At 38.0% G+C, this 18,427-nt stretch overlaps 1 protein-coding gene across 1 annotated transcript in view; it reads right to left on the minus strand.

The window, feature by feature from the left end:
* The window catches only part of TMEFF1 (transmembrane protein with EGF like and two follistatin like domains 1), a gene marked incomplete at its 5' end in the record, with an annotated part of 92,503 nt that overhangs the window by 56,580 nt on the left and 17,496 nt on the right, over window positions 1-18,427 (minus strand). The window contains one exon of the mRNA XM_082843199.1: window positions 10,204-10,313. Coding sequence (XP_082699325.1) covers window positions 10,204-10,313 — 110 coding nt within the window. The remainder of the gene's footprint in view (window positions 1-10,203; window positions 10,314-18,427) is intronic.

The following is an 18,427-nucleotide window of genomic DNA, read 5'->3' on the forward strand; positions in this document are numbered from 1 at the left end:
TTTCTACATATAGGTCTTTTGTCTCCCTAGGTAGGTTTATTCCTAGGGATTTTATTCTTTTTGTTGCAATGGTGAATATGACTGCTTCCCTAATTTCTCTTTCTGATCTTTCATTGTTAGTGTATAGGAATTCAAGAGATTTCTGTGCATTAATTTTGTATCCTGCAACTTTACCAAATGCATTGATTAGCTCTAGTAGTTTTTTTGGTGGCATTTTTAGGATTATCTACGTATAGTATCACGTCATCTGCAAACAGTGACGGTTTTACTTCTTCTTTTCCATTTGTATTCCTTTTATTTCTTTTTCTTCTCTGATTGCCCTGGCTAGGACTTCCAAAACTATGTTGAATAATAGTGGCGAGAGTGGACATCCTTATCTTGTTCCTGATCTTAAAGGAAATGCTTTCAGCTTTTCACCATTGAGAATGATGTTGGCTGTGGATTTGTTGTATATGGGCTTTATTATGTTTTTCTGTCTTGTTTTGTTTTTAATTTATTTATTTTAATTTTTGGCCATGTTGGGTCTTTGTTGCTGCGCACAGGCTAAGTGACGAGCAGGGGCTATTCTTCATTGAGGTGCCCAGGCTTCTCATCGGGTGGATTCTCTTCTCACAGAGCACAGGCTCTAGGCGTGCGGGCTTCAGTAGTTGTGGCACGCAGGCTCAGTAGTTGTGGCTCACGGGCTCCAGAGCGCAGGCTCAGTAGTTGTGATACATGGGCTTAGTTGCTCCACGGCATGTGGGACCATCCCAGAGCACGGCTCAAACCCATGTCCCCTGCATTGGCAGGCAGATTCTTAAACAATGAGCCACCAGGGAAGCCCAGCCTTTATTATGTTGATGTAGATTCCCTCTATGCCCACATTCTGGAGAGTTTTTATCATAAATGGATGTTGAATTTTGTCAAAAGCTTTTCCTGCATTTATTGAGATGATCATATGGTTTTTATTTTTCAATTTGTTAATATGGTGTATCACATTGATTAATTTGCATACATTGAAGAATCCTTGCATCCCCTGGATCAATCCCACTTGATCATGGCATATGATCCTTTTTTTTTAAAATAGATCTTTATTGGAGTATAATTGCTTCACAATACCATGTTAGTTTCTGTTGCACAGCAAAGCAAATCAGCCATATACATACACATGTCCCCCTAACCCCTCCCTCTTGAGCCTCCCTCCCATCCTCCCTATCCCACCCCTCTAGGTCATCGCAAAGCACCGAGATGATCGCCCTGTGCTGTGCTGCTGCTTCCCACTAGCTATCTATTTTACATTCAGTAATGTATATATGTTGATGCTACTCTCACTTCACCCCAGCTTCACCCTCCCACCCCATGTCATCAAATTCATTCTCTATGTCTACCTCTTTATTCCTGCCCTGCAACTAGGTTCACCAGTACCATTTTTTTTTTTAGATTCCATATATATATGTTTGCATACGGTATTTGTTTTTCTCTGACTTACTTCATTCTGTATGACAGATTCTAGGTCCATCCACCTCACTACAAATAACTCAATTTCATTTGTTTTTATGGCTGAGTAATATTCCATCGTATATATGTGCCACATCTTCTTTATCCATTCATCTGTTGATGGACATTTAGGTTGGTTCCATGCCCTGGCTATTGGAAATAGTGCTGCAATGAACATTGGGGTACATGTCTCTTTTTGAATTAAGGTTTTCTCAGGGTATATGCCCAGTAGTGGGATTGCTGGGTCGTATGGTAGCTCTATTTTTAGATTTTTAAGGAAACTCCATACTGTTTTCCATAGTGGTTGTATCAATTTACATTCCCACCAATAATGTAGGAGGGTCCCCTTTTCACCACACCCTTTCCAGCATTTATTATTTCTAGCTTTTTGATACTGGCCATTCTAACTGGCGTGAGGTGATACCTCATTGTAGTTTTGATTTGCATGTCTCTATTAATTAGTGATGTTGTGCATCTTTTCATGTGCCTCTTGGCCATCTGTATGTCTTCCTTGGTGAAATGTCTATTTAGGTCTTCCGCCCATTTTTTTACTGGATTGTTGATTTTTTTTTGATATTGACCTCCTTTGTCTGTTGTTTCATTAATCCTTTGTCTGTTGTTTCATTTGCAAATATTTTCTCCCATTCTGATGGTTGTCTTTTCATTTTGTTTATAGCTTCCTTTGCTGTGCAAAAGCTTTTAAGTTTCATTTGGTCCCATTTGTTTATTTTGTTTTTATTTCCATTACTCTAGGAGGTGGGTCAAAAAAGATCTTGCTGTGGTTTATGTCAAAGAGTGCTTTTCCTATGTTTTCCTCTAAAAGTTTTAAAGTGCTCATCTTACATTTCAGTCTTTAATCCATTTTCAGTTTATTTTTCTGCATGGTGTTAGGGAGTGTTCTAATTTCATTCTTTTACATGTAGCTGTCCAGTTTCCCCAGAACACCACTTATTGAAGAGACTACCTTTTCTCCATTGTATATCCTTGCCTCCTTTGTCATGGATTAGTTGACCACAGGTGCATGGGTTTATCTCTGGGCATTCTATCCTGTACCATTGATCTATATTTCTGTTTTTGTGCCAGTACCATACTGTCTTAATTACTGTAGCTTTGTAGTATAGTTTGAAGTCAGGGAGCCTGATTCCTCCACCTCCATTTTTCTTTCTCAAGATTGCTTTGGCTATTCGAGGTCTTTTGTGTTTGCATACGAACTGTAAGGTTTTTTGTTCTAATTCTGTGAAGCATGCCACTGGTAGTTTGATAGGGATTGCACTGAATCTGTAGATTGCTTTGAGTAATATAGTCATTTTCACAATATTGATTCTTCCAATCCAAGAACATGGTATATTTCTCCAACTGTTTATGTCATCTTTAATTTCTTTCATTAGTGTTCTATAGTTTTCTAAGTACAAGTCTTCCACCTCTTTAGACAGGTTTATTCCTAGGTATTTTATTCTTTTTGTTGCAACAGTAAATGGGAGTGTTTCCTTAATTTCTCTTTCTGATTTTTCATTGTTGGCGTATAGGAATGCCAGAGATTTCTGTGCATTAATTTTGCATCCTGCAACCTTATGGTGTATGATCCTTTTAATGTGTTGTTGGATTCTGTTTGCTATTATTTTGTTGAGGATTTTTGCATCTATATTCATCAGTGATAGTGGTCTGTAATTTTCTTTTCTTGTAGTATCTTTGTCTGGTTTTGGTATCAGGGTGATCATGGCCTCATAGAATGGGTTTGAGAGTGTTCCTTCCTCTGAAATTTTTTGGAAGAGTTTGAGAAGGATGGGTGTTAGCTCTTCTCTAAATGTTGGATAGAATTCACCTGTGAAGCCTTCTGGTCCTGGACTTTTGTTTGTTGGAAGATTTTTAATCCCCGTTTCAATTTCATTACTTGTGATTGGTCTGTTCATGTTTTCTATTTCCTGCTGGTTCAGTCTTGAAAGGTTATACCTTTCTAAGAATTTGTCCATTTCTTCCAGGTTGTCCATTTTATTGGCATGGAGTTGCCTGTAGCAGTCTCTTATGATGCTTTGTATTTCTGCGGTGTCTGTTGTAACTTCTCCTTTTTCATTTCTAATTTTATTTATTTGAGTCCTCTACCTCTTTTTCTTGATGAGTCTGGCTAAAGGTTCATCAAATTTGTTTATCTTCTCAAAGAACCAACTTTTAGTTTTATTGATCTTTGCTATTGTTTTCTTTGTTTCTGTTTCATTTATTTCTGCTCTGGTCTTTATGATTTCTTTCTTCTACTAACTTTGGGTTTTGTTTGTTCTTTCTCTAGTTCCTTTAGGTGTAAGGTTAGATCGTTTATTTGAGATTTTTCTTGTTTCTTGAGGTAGGATTGTATTGCTATAAACTTCCCTCTTAGAACTGCTTTTGCTGCATCCCATAGGTTTTGGATCGTCGTATTTTTGTTGTCATTTGTCTTTAGGTATGTTTTTATTTCCTCTTTGATTTCTTCAGTGATTTCTTGGTTATTTAGTAACGTATTGTTTAGCCACTATGTGTTTGTATTTTTTATGCTTTTTTCCCTGTAACTGATTTCTAATCTCAAAGCATGGTGGTCCTAAAATATGCTCAATATGATTTCAATTTTCTTAAATTTACCGATGCTTGATCTGTGACCCAAGATGTGATCTATCCTGGAGAATGTTCATGTGCACTTGAGAAGAAAGTGTAATCTGCTGTTTTGGGATGGAATGGCCTATAAATATCAATTAAATCTATCTGGTCTATTGTGTCATTTAAAGCTTGTGTTTCCTTATTAATTCTCTGTCTGGATGATCTGTCCATTGGTGTAAGTGAGGTGTTAAACTCCCCCACTATGACCGTGTTACTGTCGAATTCCTCTTTTATAGCTGTTAGCAGTTGCCTTATGTACTGAGATTTATAACTGTTATATCTTCTTCTTGGATTGATCCCTACTACAATTATGTAGTGTCCTTCCTTGTCTCTTGTAAAATTCTTTATTTTAAAGTCTATTTTATCTGATATGAATATTGCTACTCCAGCTTTCTTTTGATTTCCATTTGCATGGAACATCTTTTTCCATCCCCTCACTTTCAGTCTGTATATGTCCCTAGGTCTGAAGTGGGTCTCTTGTAGACAGCATATATATGGCTCTTGTTTTGGTAGCCATTCAGCAAGCCTGTGTCTTTTGGTTGGAGCATTTAATCCATTTGTGTTTAAGGTAATTATCAATATGTATGTTCCTATTACTATTTTCTTAATTGTTATGGGTTTGTTTTTGTAGGTCCTTCTCTTCTTTTGTGTTTCCCACTTAGAGAAGTTCCTTTAGCATTTGGTGTAGAGCTGGTTTGGTGGTGCTGAATTCTCTTAGCTTTTGCTTGTCTGTAAAGCTTTTGATTTCTCCATCGAATCTGAATGAGATCCTTGCTAGGTAGAGTAATCTTGGTTGTAGGTTCTTCCCTTTCAGCACATTAAATATATTGTGCCACTCCCTTCTGGCTTGTAGAGTTTCTGCTAAGAAATCACCTGTTAACCTTATGGGAGTCCACTTGTATGTTATTTGTCATTTTTCCCTTGTTGCTTTTAATAATTTTTCTTTGTCTTTAATTTTTGTCAGTTTGATTACTATGTGTCTCGGCATGTTTCTCCTTGGGTTTATCCTGCCTGGGACTCTCTGCGTTTCCTGGACTTGGGTGGCTATTTCCGTGTTAGGGAAGTTTTCCACTGTAATCTCTTCAAATATTTTCTCAGGTCCTTTCTCTCTCTCTTCTCCTTCTGAGACCGCTATAATGTGAATATTGGTGCATTTCATGTTGTCCCAGAGATCTCTTAGGCTGTATTCATTTCTTTTCATTCTTTTCTCTTTATTCTGTTCCATGGCATTGAATTCCACCATTCTGTCTTCCAGGTCATTTATCCATTCTTCTGCTTCAGTTATTCTGCCACTGATTCCTTCTATTTTATTTTTCATTTCAGTTATTGTATTGTTCATCTCGTTTGTTTGTTTGTTCTTTAATTCTCCTAGGTGTTTGTTCTTTAATTCTTCTAGCTCTTTGTTAAACATTTATTGCATCTTCTCGATCTTTGCCTCTATTCTTTTTCCGAGGTCCTGGATCATCTTCACTATCATTATTCTGAATTCTTTTTCTGGAAGGTTGCCTAGCTCCAGTTCATTTAGTTGTTTTTCTGGGGTTTTATCTTGTTCCTTCATCTGGTACATAGTCCTCTGCCTTTCATTTTGTCTGTCTTTCTGTGAATGTGGTTTTCATCTACAGGCAGGATTGTAGTTCTTGCTTCTGCTGTCTGCCCTCTGGTGGATGAGGCTATCTAAGAGGCTTGTGCAAGTTTCCTGATGGGAGGGACTGGTGGTGGGTAGAGCTGGGTGTTGCTCTGGTGGGCAAAGCTCAGTAAAACTTTAATCTGATTGTCTGCTGATGGGTGGGGCTGAGTTCCCTCCCTGTTGGTTGTTTGGCCTGAGGTGACCCAGCACTGGAGGCTACAGGCTCTTTGGTGGGGCAAATGGCCAGCTTTGGGAGGGCTCATGCCAAGGAGTACTTCCCAGAACTTCTGCTGCCAGTGTCCTTGTCCTCACAGTGAGCCACAGCCACCCCCCGCCTCTGCAGGAGACGTTCCAACACTAGCATGTAGGTCTGGTTCAGTCTCCAGTGGGGTCACTGCTCCTTCTCCCTGGGTCCTGATACACACACTACTTTGTGTGTGCCCTCCAAGAGTAGAGTCTGTTTCTCCCAGTCCTGTAGAAGTCCTGCAATCAAATCCCACTAGTCTTCAAAGTCTGATTCTCTGGGAATTCCTCCTCCCGTTGCTAGACCCCCAGGTTGGGAAGCCTGATGTGGGGCTCAGAACCTTCACTCCAGTGGGTGGACTTCTGTGGTATAAGTGTTCTCCAGTTTGTGAGTCACCCACACAGCAGTTATGGGATTTGATTTTATTGTGATTGCGCCCCTCCTACCATCTCGTTGTGGCTTCTCCTTTGTCTTTGAACATGGGGTATCTTTTTTGGTGAGTTCCAGTGTCTTCCTATGGATGACTGTTCAGCAGTTAGCTGTGATTCATGTGTTCTCGCAGGAGGGAGTGAGCACATGTCCTTCTACTCCGACATCTTGAACCAATCTCCTCATAAGCAAGGTTTTTAAATGAATCGAAAGATACTGCTAAAGCATTCGGCAGAGTAGTGTTTAATGGGCATGTGAGGTCATTGTTCTTAAACTGGCACAAACCTAAGTCTAACTTGAACAGATTTATAAGCTTGTAAGAAGGCAGAGGAGTCAAAGGAAGGTTCGCTCAGCAGCAGGATCAAATCACACTATAAGCCCTTAGGCAGTTTGCTCCTACAAGGCAAGCAACTTGTCTTGAAACATCCTTATATCCCTAGCACCTAGCCTAGTGCCTAGCACAAAGTAAGCACTGGATAAATGTCTACCGATCTAAACTCCTAACTTTTATTTTCCTTTCTTGCTTTGCCGCAGGTAAGAATACAAGGGATTCCAGACAGATCATGAGAAGATTCTCTAGCTGGTCAAAAGGTCAAAAAGGCTTCATAATCTTAGAGTTGCAGAGAAAGACTTTCAAAGAATGAACAGCAGAATCATAAAGACAAATATAAATATGAAATGAAAATTTTAAACTTCTTTATATCAGAAAATATAAACAAAATGAAAATTAAAATGACACTAGGATAACTTTTTTAAAACACAGAACTCTTTTTATTAATCTATATAAACTAAAAGTAACCATCTCTAAGGTAAATACTATTAAGTGATTTAGTACTTAAAAGAGAAATTAAAACACCTATGTGTTTGTATAACAGAATATTTCTAGAAGGAAGTTTAAGAATTCACAGATGTTGCAACTGGTATTCTAGAATGGAAGGAAGACATTTTTTCATTATATTATATATCTTATAAAATGTTTCAGTTGCTTACTATGGGCATATATCACTCTTCTAAAAAATGTATCAAAATGGAACCTACATCACAGGTTCTCATGAGAGTTTATGAGTTATGTAAACTTATATATATATATATAAAATATTTAGAATAGTCAATGGATATAAAATGCTCAGCACAGTAAGCAATATTTTAAGGACACAAATAGTATATTATATATAGTGTATACACATGTCTGCCCAAATCGACACAAGGGAAAAAGAAAATACTAAAAATGAACAAAGAATATGAAATATTAATTCACAAAAAATGGTCAATAAGTTTATGGCACATTTCCAATTTCCCTAGTAATCAAATGCAAATAAAAAAGCTTTTTCCCTTTCAGATTTATATAATTTTAAAGGACTGACAAAATCCACTACCAAGAGGTTGAAAGGAGACAAGCAGCCTGATACACTGCTCTTAGTGAGAATGTTAATCTGTACATGAACATCTCATTGGCCCAACAATTCCATGTCAAAGAATTTAACCTAAGGAAATATAAGACAGTTGGAAGAAGGGAACAGCCCCAGTTTTCCCCATACAGGATGCCTGAAACACCAACAAAAACCTGCAATCTTTGTGGCATGAAGAACCAAAGCCACTGGAAAGTGAGAGAGAAAATCCCAGAAAGGAGAGAGGGAGCACAGAGTCCCAGATTCTGTGGCTGACCTCTGAGCCAAGCACTCACGAGGCACATTCCAAGTAGCCCAGCTAAGACTAAAAGAAATGATATTTGTGTTTCTACCCCCAACGGGAAAAACAGAGTCTGCAGTGTAAGTTCAGCCAATTTAACTGTTTCAAAAATGACAATACTCAGAGGAACATAATTCAAACACTCGAAAACATATCATTCACAATGTGTAGGATATATTCAAAATAAATATGAATAAAAACACAAGAAAATATAATGTATTCTCAAATGAAAAGGCAATCAACAGAGATGATCCCTAAGATGTCCCAGACATTGAAATTGGCAAAGATTTTTAAAGCAGCAATATCTATGCTCAAGGAAAATATTCTTGTAATGAATGAAAAGACAGGAAATCTCAGATAAATAGAAACTATAAATTCTTAATAAAATATCTGAAATTAAAGACTCACTGGATGGGCAGAATGGAGATGACAGAAGAAAGGATTAGTGACCCTTGAGATAGGTCAATAAAACCTATATAACGTGAAGAATAGGAAGAAGTAAAAGTTCACGAGGGCTTGGTATACACCATGTACACCAACACCTTCTTTTAAGGAAAGAAGCCCACATTAGTTACTATCATTTTTAAGAAGGTTTAGGGAGAAGGAGGGCAGTCAGACACATCACCACTTATTTTTTAACTTAATTTTTATTTTATATTAGAATATAGTTGATGTACAATTTTGTGTCAGTTTCAGGTGTACAGCAAAGTGATTCAGTTATACGTATACATATATCCATTCTTTTTCAGATTCTTCTCCCATGTAGGTTATTACCGAATAGAGTTCCCTGTGCTATACAGTAGGTCCATGTTGATTATCTATTTTATATATAGTAGTTACACTGGCCTGACTATTGTTACATGAGCAACCATGGAGGGGTGGGCACAAGGTTAGCTAAGCGACTTCAAAGGTGGCTAGTGTGAATAAATAGTGGATTGTAAAGTCCCTTTTGACCAAGAACAACCTTTTTGGCTGGTCAACAGTACACTCCCCAACACTTCCTCCTTTACTTAAAATTTCTACTTCTTTTAATGAAAATAAACATGATAGTTAATAGTTTTCAAAAAGGCTTCATATTCAAGCTCCCTTTCTGATTTTAATTCTCATTACAATATCATAAGAAAGGGTGGGAAATACGCCTTCTCTTTTCAGATAGATCATACAAAAACATGCCTGAAGTTATAGGGTTACTAGAAGTAACTGACTATCCTATGCTTTTATTCCTGATCTGTTCCCTTTCCTACCTTTAAAATCCAAAATGTGGGTACAGTTAGAATAAGATTATGAGTTTAAAAAATTCTAGTTCCTTCTTTGTCTCATGTCAAATCCTTAATAAGGGACCATCTTGTGAACAATATTCTGAAGCCAGATTATAACTTAATCACGGAAAATAAACAACAAAAAAGAATTGAGGGAATTCCCTGGTGGTCCAGTGGTTAGGACTGTGCGCTTTCACTGCCTAGGGTGCAGGTTCAATCCCTGGTCAGGGAACTAAGATCCCTTAAGCCAGGTGGTGCAGCCAAAAAAAAAAGAAAGAAGAAGAAGAATTGAATGTAACACATTTCATTTCCATTCCTTTTGTGTTTTTAACAACAAAATCACAACTAAAACAGCATTTGAAAAGGAAAGATATTCACACTTGGTTTGAGGTTCCCCTTTCTAGTCCATCACTAACCCTGATCTACCCTGAGGTACCAAATCAGTCATGTTCTTTGGCCTAAAAAGATGAGACAGCAACAAATAAGAATGGAAGGGAGATAGACTAGAAAGAGAAGGAAATGGGAAAAAAAGGCCAACATTTTAAATAAGTGACTCTACTGCAATCTGTACTTTATTTCCTTTCAGTGACAATTATACCTTACATTTGAATAGAACTGTAATATATTTTTCAAGGCATTTTCACATTCTATTAGAGCCAGTCTGCCCCCGTAATTCAAGAAAAGAAGCATGGAAGGTACAAATAAGAGTGCTTCATCTGACAAAAAAGTATCAGTGGGCTGTCAACCCAAATTTCTTGTGGGGTTCAAGGTGTTTTAATAAGCTTTTTAATTTGAAAAATGTGGAATTACAAAACATGACAAATGTAAAATTTTGAAAAGAGATTTGATTTCCTTACCTGAAATTGACATGCACATTTCAAACCATCTCCATCTTCTTTACAGACTCCTCCATATTTACACGATGATTCATCACAAACTCTTATATCAGATTCCCTCACATTTAATTCTGTAAAAGAGGAAACATTGTTTCATATATATTTGTCTTTTTTATCCAAAGGTACATATACAGATAAAAGAAAAAATCTTTACACCTCATTCACAAGTATAATAATAAGACACAACATACAAAAAACAAGTTCCACTGGACACAAAATGTTCAAGATTCTGCAAAGAGAGTCCTACATAATAATATGCCTAAAAGTATATAAAAGCAAAGAAAAATAAAACTCAGGATTTCATATAATTCCCAAAGATAAATCCAAAGAATCTTTATATTTTTCCTGCCAAGAGCTTAAGACAGTCTTCTTACTACTGTCTTAACATTTTAGATTATTTTTCTAGTGTTTAAGTTACTTTTAAGGATAAAAAATAATAACTAAAAAGAATCTTGATTCTTCTGGTACCCAAAATAAGTTTTGGATGATCATTATTCACTCTAGAACAAATAAACAGTTTTAATTACAAAAGAATTATGAAGTAAGCTTGAATCTCATACAACAGGAACATATGGAGCATTTACATGCAAAGAAAGATTCAAAATCTTTCTCAACTTAAATTTTTTAAATGACTGATTTAATTTTACTACCACAGGAAGCAGAGCCTATCAATAATACTAGTATTCTGTGGTCATGCTGTGCCTGTTCCAAAACTGTCAGTCTTATTCTGGAACTATCAAAATAATCTCTCTAGGAAACGTAATAAACTGCTTCCAGGTTAATGCTAAGTAAAGCAGCCAATCACATGGAATTGGGTGAAAACCACTACAAAGACAATTTTCATATCCTCCCTACTGGGAATGAGAGCTGTAACAACAAATGCACTTATACAAACAGTAAACAAATGGTTGCTTAAAAATTCATCCCAGTGTAGAGGTGAACTCATGAGTCTGGGAGCAGAGAGGCCTAAGTTAGCTTCTGACCCTGTGGCTCAATAGCTGAGAGACTCTGGAAAGAGCACGAGATCTCATGAAGCTCTAGATGGAGACAAGGTCTTGGCAAACAGATCTCAGCGAGCTTTTCTCCAGCAATCCTTCCTCCCTGGTTGTTTTCTACTTCTAGACTTCAAATCAGGACTCGGTGGACTGAGTCAAAGACGTTCTACTTCTCTATCTAGTGACATCTGTCCTGGTTGACCATCATTTCCTCTCTCTGCCCCACTTGTCCTCAGTGCTCTGCAATGTGTCTCAGGTCTCCTCCTCCTAGCTGACCCTCCAACGAGCTGGCAGTCAAGTACCTAAATACACAAGGAGTTGATAGTCACAGTACTTATTTGAGAAGCCACTCTGCACCAAGCACCGCACTAAAGTAAGCATATGTCTATGTAACTATTGGTTACAAAAATTTTTTCTTCTTTTCCTTAAGTGGATATCAGGTGCACAAAATTGGATTGCTCTAAAGTTCAAGCATATGTGTAAAATTTAAAAAAAAAAAAAAGATGAGTAGAAATGAAAACTACAGGAAACTAATGCAGCTGTTTTGTTGCTCTCTCTGTTTCTCTCACTATTCAAGGCACAAATGACCATCTTTCTGTTCTTTCATCCTGGCTCTGGAGGCTTTATGTTCTTGGTTTTCCTCAACTCCCACTTTTTGCTTGTTCTTCTCTTCCCCGCTTAACCTCTTGCATTAGCTCCTGAGGCTCAATCTTAAGTATGGATGTTGCTTTTTTCAATCTGCCTACATTCCTACTGGGAACCTGCACAGGTCTGGGTTCCAATTACTGTCTAATGTACATTTTAAAACCCAAGGAAGATAACTATACATTAATAAAGAACTGCTCTGGAAAAGAAGATAAGAATGCATAATATCTTTGCTCAACCACAGGCTTCATCAATTTAAGGGACCATAGAAATAAAAACAATTGCACAATTTGAGAAATAAAATTTAGTGTATTTCTCTTATTTCTTTTCTTTGTAGCCTTAAAGTTCACACTGGGTTCCAATACAATCACACATACCAAACAAGAACAAAGTTTTTATTTTGTCCATGGGTCAAGATCATGCTCTGAATTAAGACTTGCTATCCTGGCTTGAGATTCTTTTGAGTTGCAATGTTTTACCTGTTGCATTTTAAAAGCGCAACAAGATTGCAATCTAGAGCCTAAACCCTCCCTGCCAGTAAGATTCTCACATCTCTGTGAGAGTTGTTCAAGCATCTGTTTGCATGAGGGACGAAGGAACATTTTTAGAGAATAATCATCCTTACTAAAGTGAGGCAGAAAAGCTCAGCCTGATAAACAAAGCCTTGGTTGGAAAGGAGGAGTGATCCCAAGCACAGGGTGGTATCTCATCCAGACTACCCCAAAGGGTCATCATGACGAGACAGAGAGGCTAAAAATGAGAAACTAAAGAATGCCTTTCACTAAAAACTCTGAAGCACCCAAACAATCCCACTCCTGGGCACATAGCTGGAGAAAACCATAATTCAAAAAGATACATGCACCCCAATGTTCACTGAAGCACTATTTACAATAGCCAGGACATGGAAGCAACCTAAATGTCCATCAACAGAGGAATGGAAAAAGAAGATGTGGTATATATATACAATGGAATATTACTCAGCCATAAAAAAGAACAGAAATAATGCCATTTGCAGCAACATGGGTGGACCTAGAGATTGTCACACTGAGTGAAGTAAGTCAGACACAGAAAGACAAATATATGATATCGCTTATATGTGGAATCTAAAAAAAAAAGGGTACACATGAACTTATTTACAAAAAAGAAGTAGAGTCACGAATGTAGAAAACAAACATATGGTTACCAGGGGATGGGGGGGAGGGATAAATTGGGAGATTGGGATTGACATATACACACTACTATATATAAAATAGACAACTAATAAGAACCTGTTGTATATAGCACAGGGAACTCTACTCAGTACTCTCGTAAGGGCCTATATGGGAAAAGAATGTAAAAAAAAAAAAAGTGGATACATGTATAACTGATTCACTTTGCTGTACACCTGAAACTAACACAACATTGTAAATCAACTATACTTCAATAAAAGTTAAAAACAAAAACAAACCAAACAAAGCTCTGAGGCAACAAGACACAAAGAGCTCCACTTCGATACCCACATGACAAGACATAAGAGGGGTAGAAAAGGGGCTAGGACACCTCACCATCCCTGGCGCAGCACACCTGGGCAGGCCAGCACAAAGCCAAGGAGATAGTGGCGTCAGGCTCCAAGGTGCACCTCTGATATCTAGGGGCAGGTACCAAGGTGCAACTTCAGGGGCAGCTAACATCACAAGAAAAACAAGACATGCTGTGTGGCAGCGGCCAGAATACATTAGTGAGCCTACATGGTACACCCCTGGGTAACTCCAAAAATAAACTTGGCAAGGAGGCGTTCTGTGGGAGCTAGAGGTCCTACATTAACAGGTAAGGGTGAAAAGTCATGAAATTCTGATTATACTGGTTACTTGTCATGTTTTATTTTACACCTATCTTGCTATCAAATCCATGCTATTTTCATGTGTGTTAATGTGGTAAATGTGATTATGTAGTTAGTTGATCAGGAAGCAATTATGTATCTCCTATGTACCTAATATTATGCTAAGAATTTGGGATACACTGGAAAGAACATAACAGGGAGCTTATGATCTTGCTAACATATGGAACAATAAGTGATTAATTCAATATAAATAGTCTATAATAAGGGGGAAATTGTGTTGTACAGACTATGTTTGCTCTAGGAGTTTCAAGAAGTAGGAAATAAAAATAGATTTGAAGTATAGGGTGCAGTGTCAAAGATGGCAAGGCTTGCACTGACCTTGAAAAATTAGTAACACCTTTTCTGATTATAAAACTAATATAGATAGTATCATTACACAAAATTTAGAAATGGCATTGTTTTAATTGCCCACAACATGTGGTAATATTAAAAGAGACAGAAAAGAATGTTCTTATCTATGAACAATGTAAGTGAAAGCAGAGACACAAATAATTTAATAGTATGCATAAATATTAATTATCAGTGGTTCCCAAACCATGTTCCTTAGGAAAACTCGTGTCCTAGACTATAATGTACCTTCATTAAAATCAAGTAGAATTTCAGTTTCTCATTTGAAAGGGAAAAGCTTCAATGGAGAGAATTTTAAGTGAGTTTTTTTTTTTCACTTAGATTTCTTAAACCCTCACTATCTGAGATACTTCCTTGCTAGCTGTCAACAAAACCAATGTTCAACAAATAAGTAAAGAATATTAATAGAAAAATTCCAACAGTGTTTTATTTTTCTTAATGTATCTTTTTTTTTTTTTTTTTTTTTGGCTGCGTTGGGTCTTTGTTGCTGCACACAGGCTTTCTCTAGTTGCGGCGAGCGGGGGTTACCCTTTCTTGCGGTGCGTGGGCTTCTCATTGTGGTGGCTTCTCTTGTTGCAGAGCACGGCATCTAGACCACAGGCTCAGGAGTTGTGGCACACGGGCTTAGCTGCTCCGCGGCACATGGGATCTTCCCGCACCAGGGCTCGAACCCGTGTCCCCTGCATTGGCAGGCAGATTTTTAACCACTGCACCACCAGGGAAGTCCTCCAACAGTGTTTTACGAGAACACAAGATCATGAATGTCACAAGCTCACAAACGTACACTTTAAATTGTTTTTGTCATTGTGGCCGTCGTGGCTAATTGCCTACTTTGGATCTATTCTCTCCTTCTTACTTAGTAAGGGAACCCCAATTTTGTTCTGGGAAACAAGGTACTCAGCTAAGTAATCTATTTCCCCAAATCCCTTGTTGTGTACCATAGTTGATATATAAGCACTGTCCATTCCTCCTTCCTTATTCCATTCTTTGTTCTGCTTGGAAAGTAAACCTCTTGCCTAAGGTTGTGGAAACCATCTTACATGCATGAAGGTGAAAAATACGAGCTAAAGATGGTAGACCAGACAGACAGGAGGAAGAGTGTGGAGAGAATTATGGAATCACCACACCCACCCTGGATTTCATCCCTCCAGACTTACTGTTACGGGAAATGAACACATAAAGTCCTTATCATTTAAGCCACTATTGGTCAGGTCACTGATACATGTAAGTTAAAGACAATCCTGACATAATGATTGCATGTAAATTTAAGATAAACATTTCTAAGGAAGTCTTAAATAATCTGGTGCTACATCACAGTTTACATGATAAAATTACATTATCAAGAGCATCATGACTTTCTGGTGCTCTGACTCCTCCCAAATTTGAGAACTACTGCCTTAGCTCAAACTCAGTATAGTAGGAATTCTATATTGGGATCATCCTCTGAATGTTATTTCTTTTCAAGTATTCTGTTCAGTACCAGGCATCAAAAGGGCACTCTACTACCTGTCAGTGATGATGATAATTACACACCTGGCTTCCTGAGACCAAAATGGAAATTCAGCAAAAAGGATGAGCCATTTCTAAGGCCCTCAAAACTCAGTTCTCCAAATAGAAATATTTTACACAAGGAATCACTCAGCAGAGTGGCTCAAAACAGAAACACTTTGCTCTGGTTACAAATGTGCCAGACATATAATTCTCTAAATGTAAAACTTGTCTCAATTCTCATTAACATTTCAAAGCTGGGGAACAATACACAGTAAGCGAAGGAACCCTACTTACTGTGAACCTGAACTGCCAGAATCCCCAACTTTTGGCAGCACTAACTAGGTTCAGGCTGCAGTTCAAAATGAGACCTATTAGCACTCCAGAATGATGTGACTTTCCTACCACCGTTCCAATTAAACAGAAGGTAGTTGGAGGATCTTATGAGTTAGCTAGAAATTACAGGAGCCAAAAGTGAATTCACTTTGGAAATGTTACGACAGAATTGAGGGCTTCTCAGTCTCGGCACTACTGACATTTTGGGTTAGCTACTTCTTTGCTGGGGGCGGGGGCTATCCTGTTCACTGCAGGATGTTCAGCAACATCCCTGACCTCCACTCACTAGACGCCAGTAGGATCAGCTGTAACAACCAAAAATGTCTCAACATTACAAAACGTCCCCTAGGGAACAAAATCACCCCCGGGTTAGATCCACTATAAAAGATAAAATGAAAGGCTTTACATTTAATTCTCTAACACAATCATTACAAAGAAAGTGAGTCAAATAAGCAGCAATCTGCAAGATCTCTGCACATTACTACGGCTGTTTTTCATTTCAATAGGAGGACCTAAATATACTGCCTCCAAGTTTATGTCAAGTCCTGGCTCAGAGTGGGTGCCCCTCCTTTAATAATGTCTTAACCTCTAGAAAGCCTGGCTTCTTCCCCCTTCATATCAAAACTCTATCAAAGGTCAACATGACCTCTACTCTAAAGATCCATACCTTTTTTCTTAGTCTTACAACTCTTTTCTTGACCTTTCTACAGCAGTTGACACACCTGGCCTCCCCTTCCAAACGAATCATCTTGATTATCCCCCCAACTCTCTGACCACTTCCCTTTTAATCACTTCTTTTCCCTCCTACTGCTCAGTCCATGTCACTCTTAGAATTTATTCCCAATTTAATCAACTCTCCAGATTAACCAAAGTGTGCTTTTCTCTGTAAAACATACAAACCAATGCCCAGGGCTCAATGAATCCTCAAGGCTACTAGGTCACTCTCCAGAACATTCACGAGTACTTTAGCTCCAACCAGGAGAGCAGCTCTTGTGCTTCAAGGGTCAGTTATGTATGTTATACAGCTTGTGTATGCCAACTGTATTTGTTATTGTAATTCTGTGGTTTCAACTCTTCATAAGAGTGAAAATAAATTGTTTCTATGAAAGCAAAATTGAATTCTACAGAAAGACTTAAGATGAGTTGCTTTTTACAAATAGCTATTGCCTTAGGTGTAGGCAAGATAAAAACCTAGATTTTTGTATCCACAAGTCTTTAAGTTCCTTTTTAAAGACGTTAAAACTGGAATGTGTACTCAATGCATTATGAATCTAGTTTATTCAAGAAAGGGGAAATTCCAGCTCTTCTCAAAGAAAAATTCTGGGCCCTCTTTCAAAATACTGTTTAATAAATATATATTTTTAAGTTAAAACGCTACATGCATTTATGAATTATTTTGTCACTCCACACTTAAAAAACTTTGATTAACCAACTACCAGAATCTTAAAGCACTGAGACAAGACGGCTCCTACCATATATAAAAATATTCTGCCCTCAGCCATCCCATTGTGATATCTCATTTTACTTCTTCTCTCTCAGCATTCTCATGCACTCCCACCACTCAAGTCTCCAGCTGCTTTTCCCCAACCTTATTAAAGCCACTTCATCTGCTTTTGCCAATGCTATTTCCAGCCTTCAGAGCATTGTTGGGCAAAGTCCTATAAATGAATACTTAAATAATACTTAACAATAAGTATTATTTAAGTACTTATCAACACGTGGAAATTTTCAGTTCATCGCCAGTTGATTCCTTATTGACTCCCCTCCAGGACATGTTCAAACTCTGTACGTCGTTCTTAAGAAAATGTCAATGGGTTTATTCTCATTCTCTAGATGTTTATAGTATTTGGGAAAACTTGCATACCAATCCAGTCTTACAGGACCCCTGTAGGATGCTTTCACTCCCAAAAACACCCCAGCTTGTTCACGACCCCATATCCAACTGCCTACAAGACAGTTCCATGATCTCTACACTGAAAACAGTGGAAATATTAAGAATATTTAATGTTTAAATATTAAATATTTAAACATTAAAATATCACCAGGAAATGGTGTGACACAGCCATGTAACATTAAACAGCTGTTTAAAAGGTTGTATATATTATATAGCAATGTGGAAATAGCTGATGAATGTCAAGTGAAAAGGCAGAAGACAAAGCTATACACATACACCAAGCTAATGTATAAAAAACACATATAAGGGGCTTCCCTGGTGGTGCAGTGGTTGAGAGTCCACCTGCCGATGCAGGGGACACGGGTTTGTGCCCTGGTCCGAGAAGATCCCACATGCTGCGGAGCGGCTGGGCCCGTGAGCCATGGTCGCTGAGCCTGCGCGTCCAGAGCCTGTGCTCTGCAACGGGAGAGGTCACAGCAGTGAGAGGCCCACGTACAGCAAAAAAAATAAATAAATAAAACACATATAGGAAAATCCAGCCAGGAAAAAACAAAAGTTGGTTAACAGGGGCTGTGTTTGCACCCGTTGAACATGGATGAT

This window comes from Leucopleurus acutus, assembly GCF_964270905.1.
Source record: "Leucopleurus acutus genome assembly, chromosome: 7".
Classification (NCBI taxonomy): domain Eukaryota; kingdom Metazoa; phylum Chordata; class Mammalia; order Artiodactyla; family Delphinidae; genus Leucopleurus; species Leucopleurus acutus.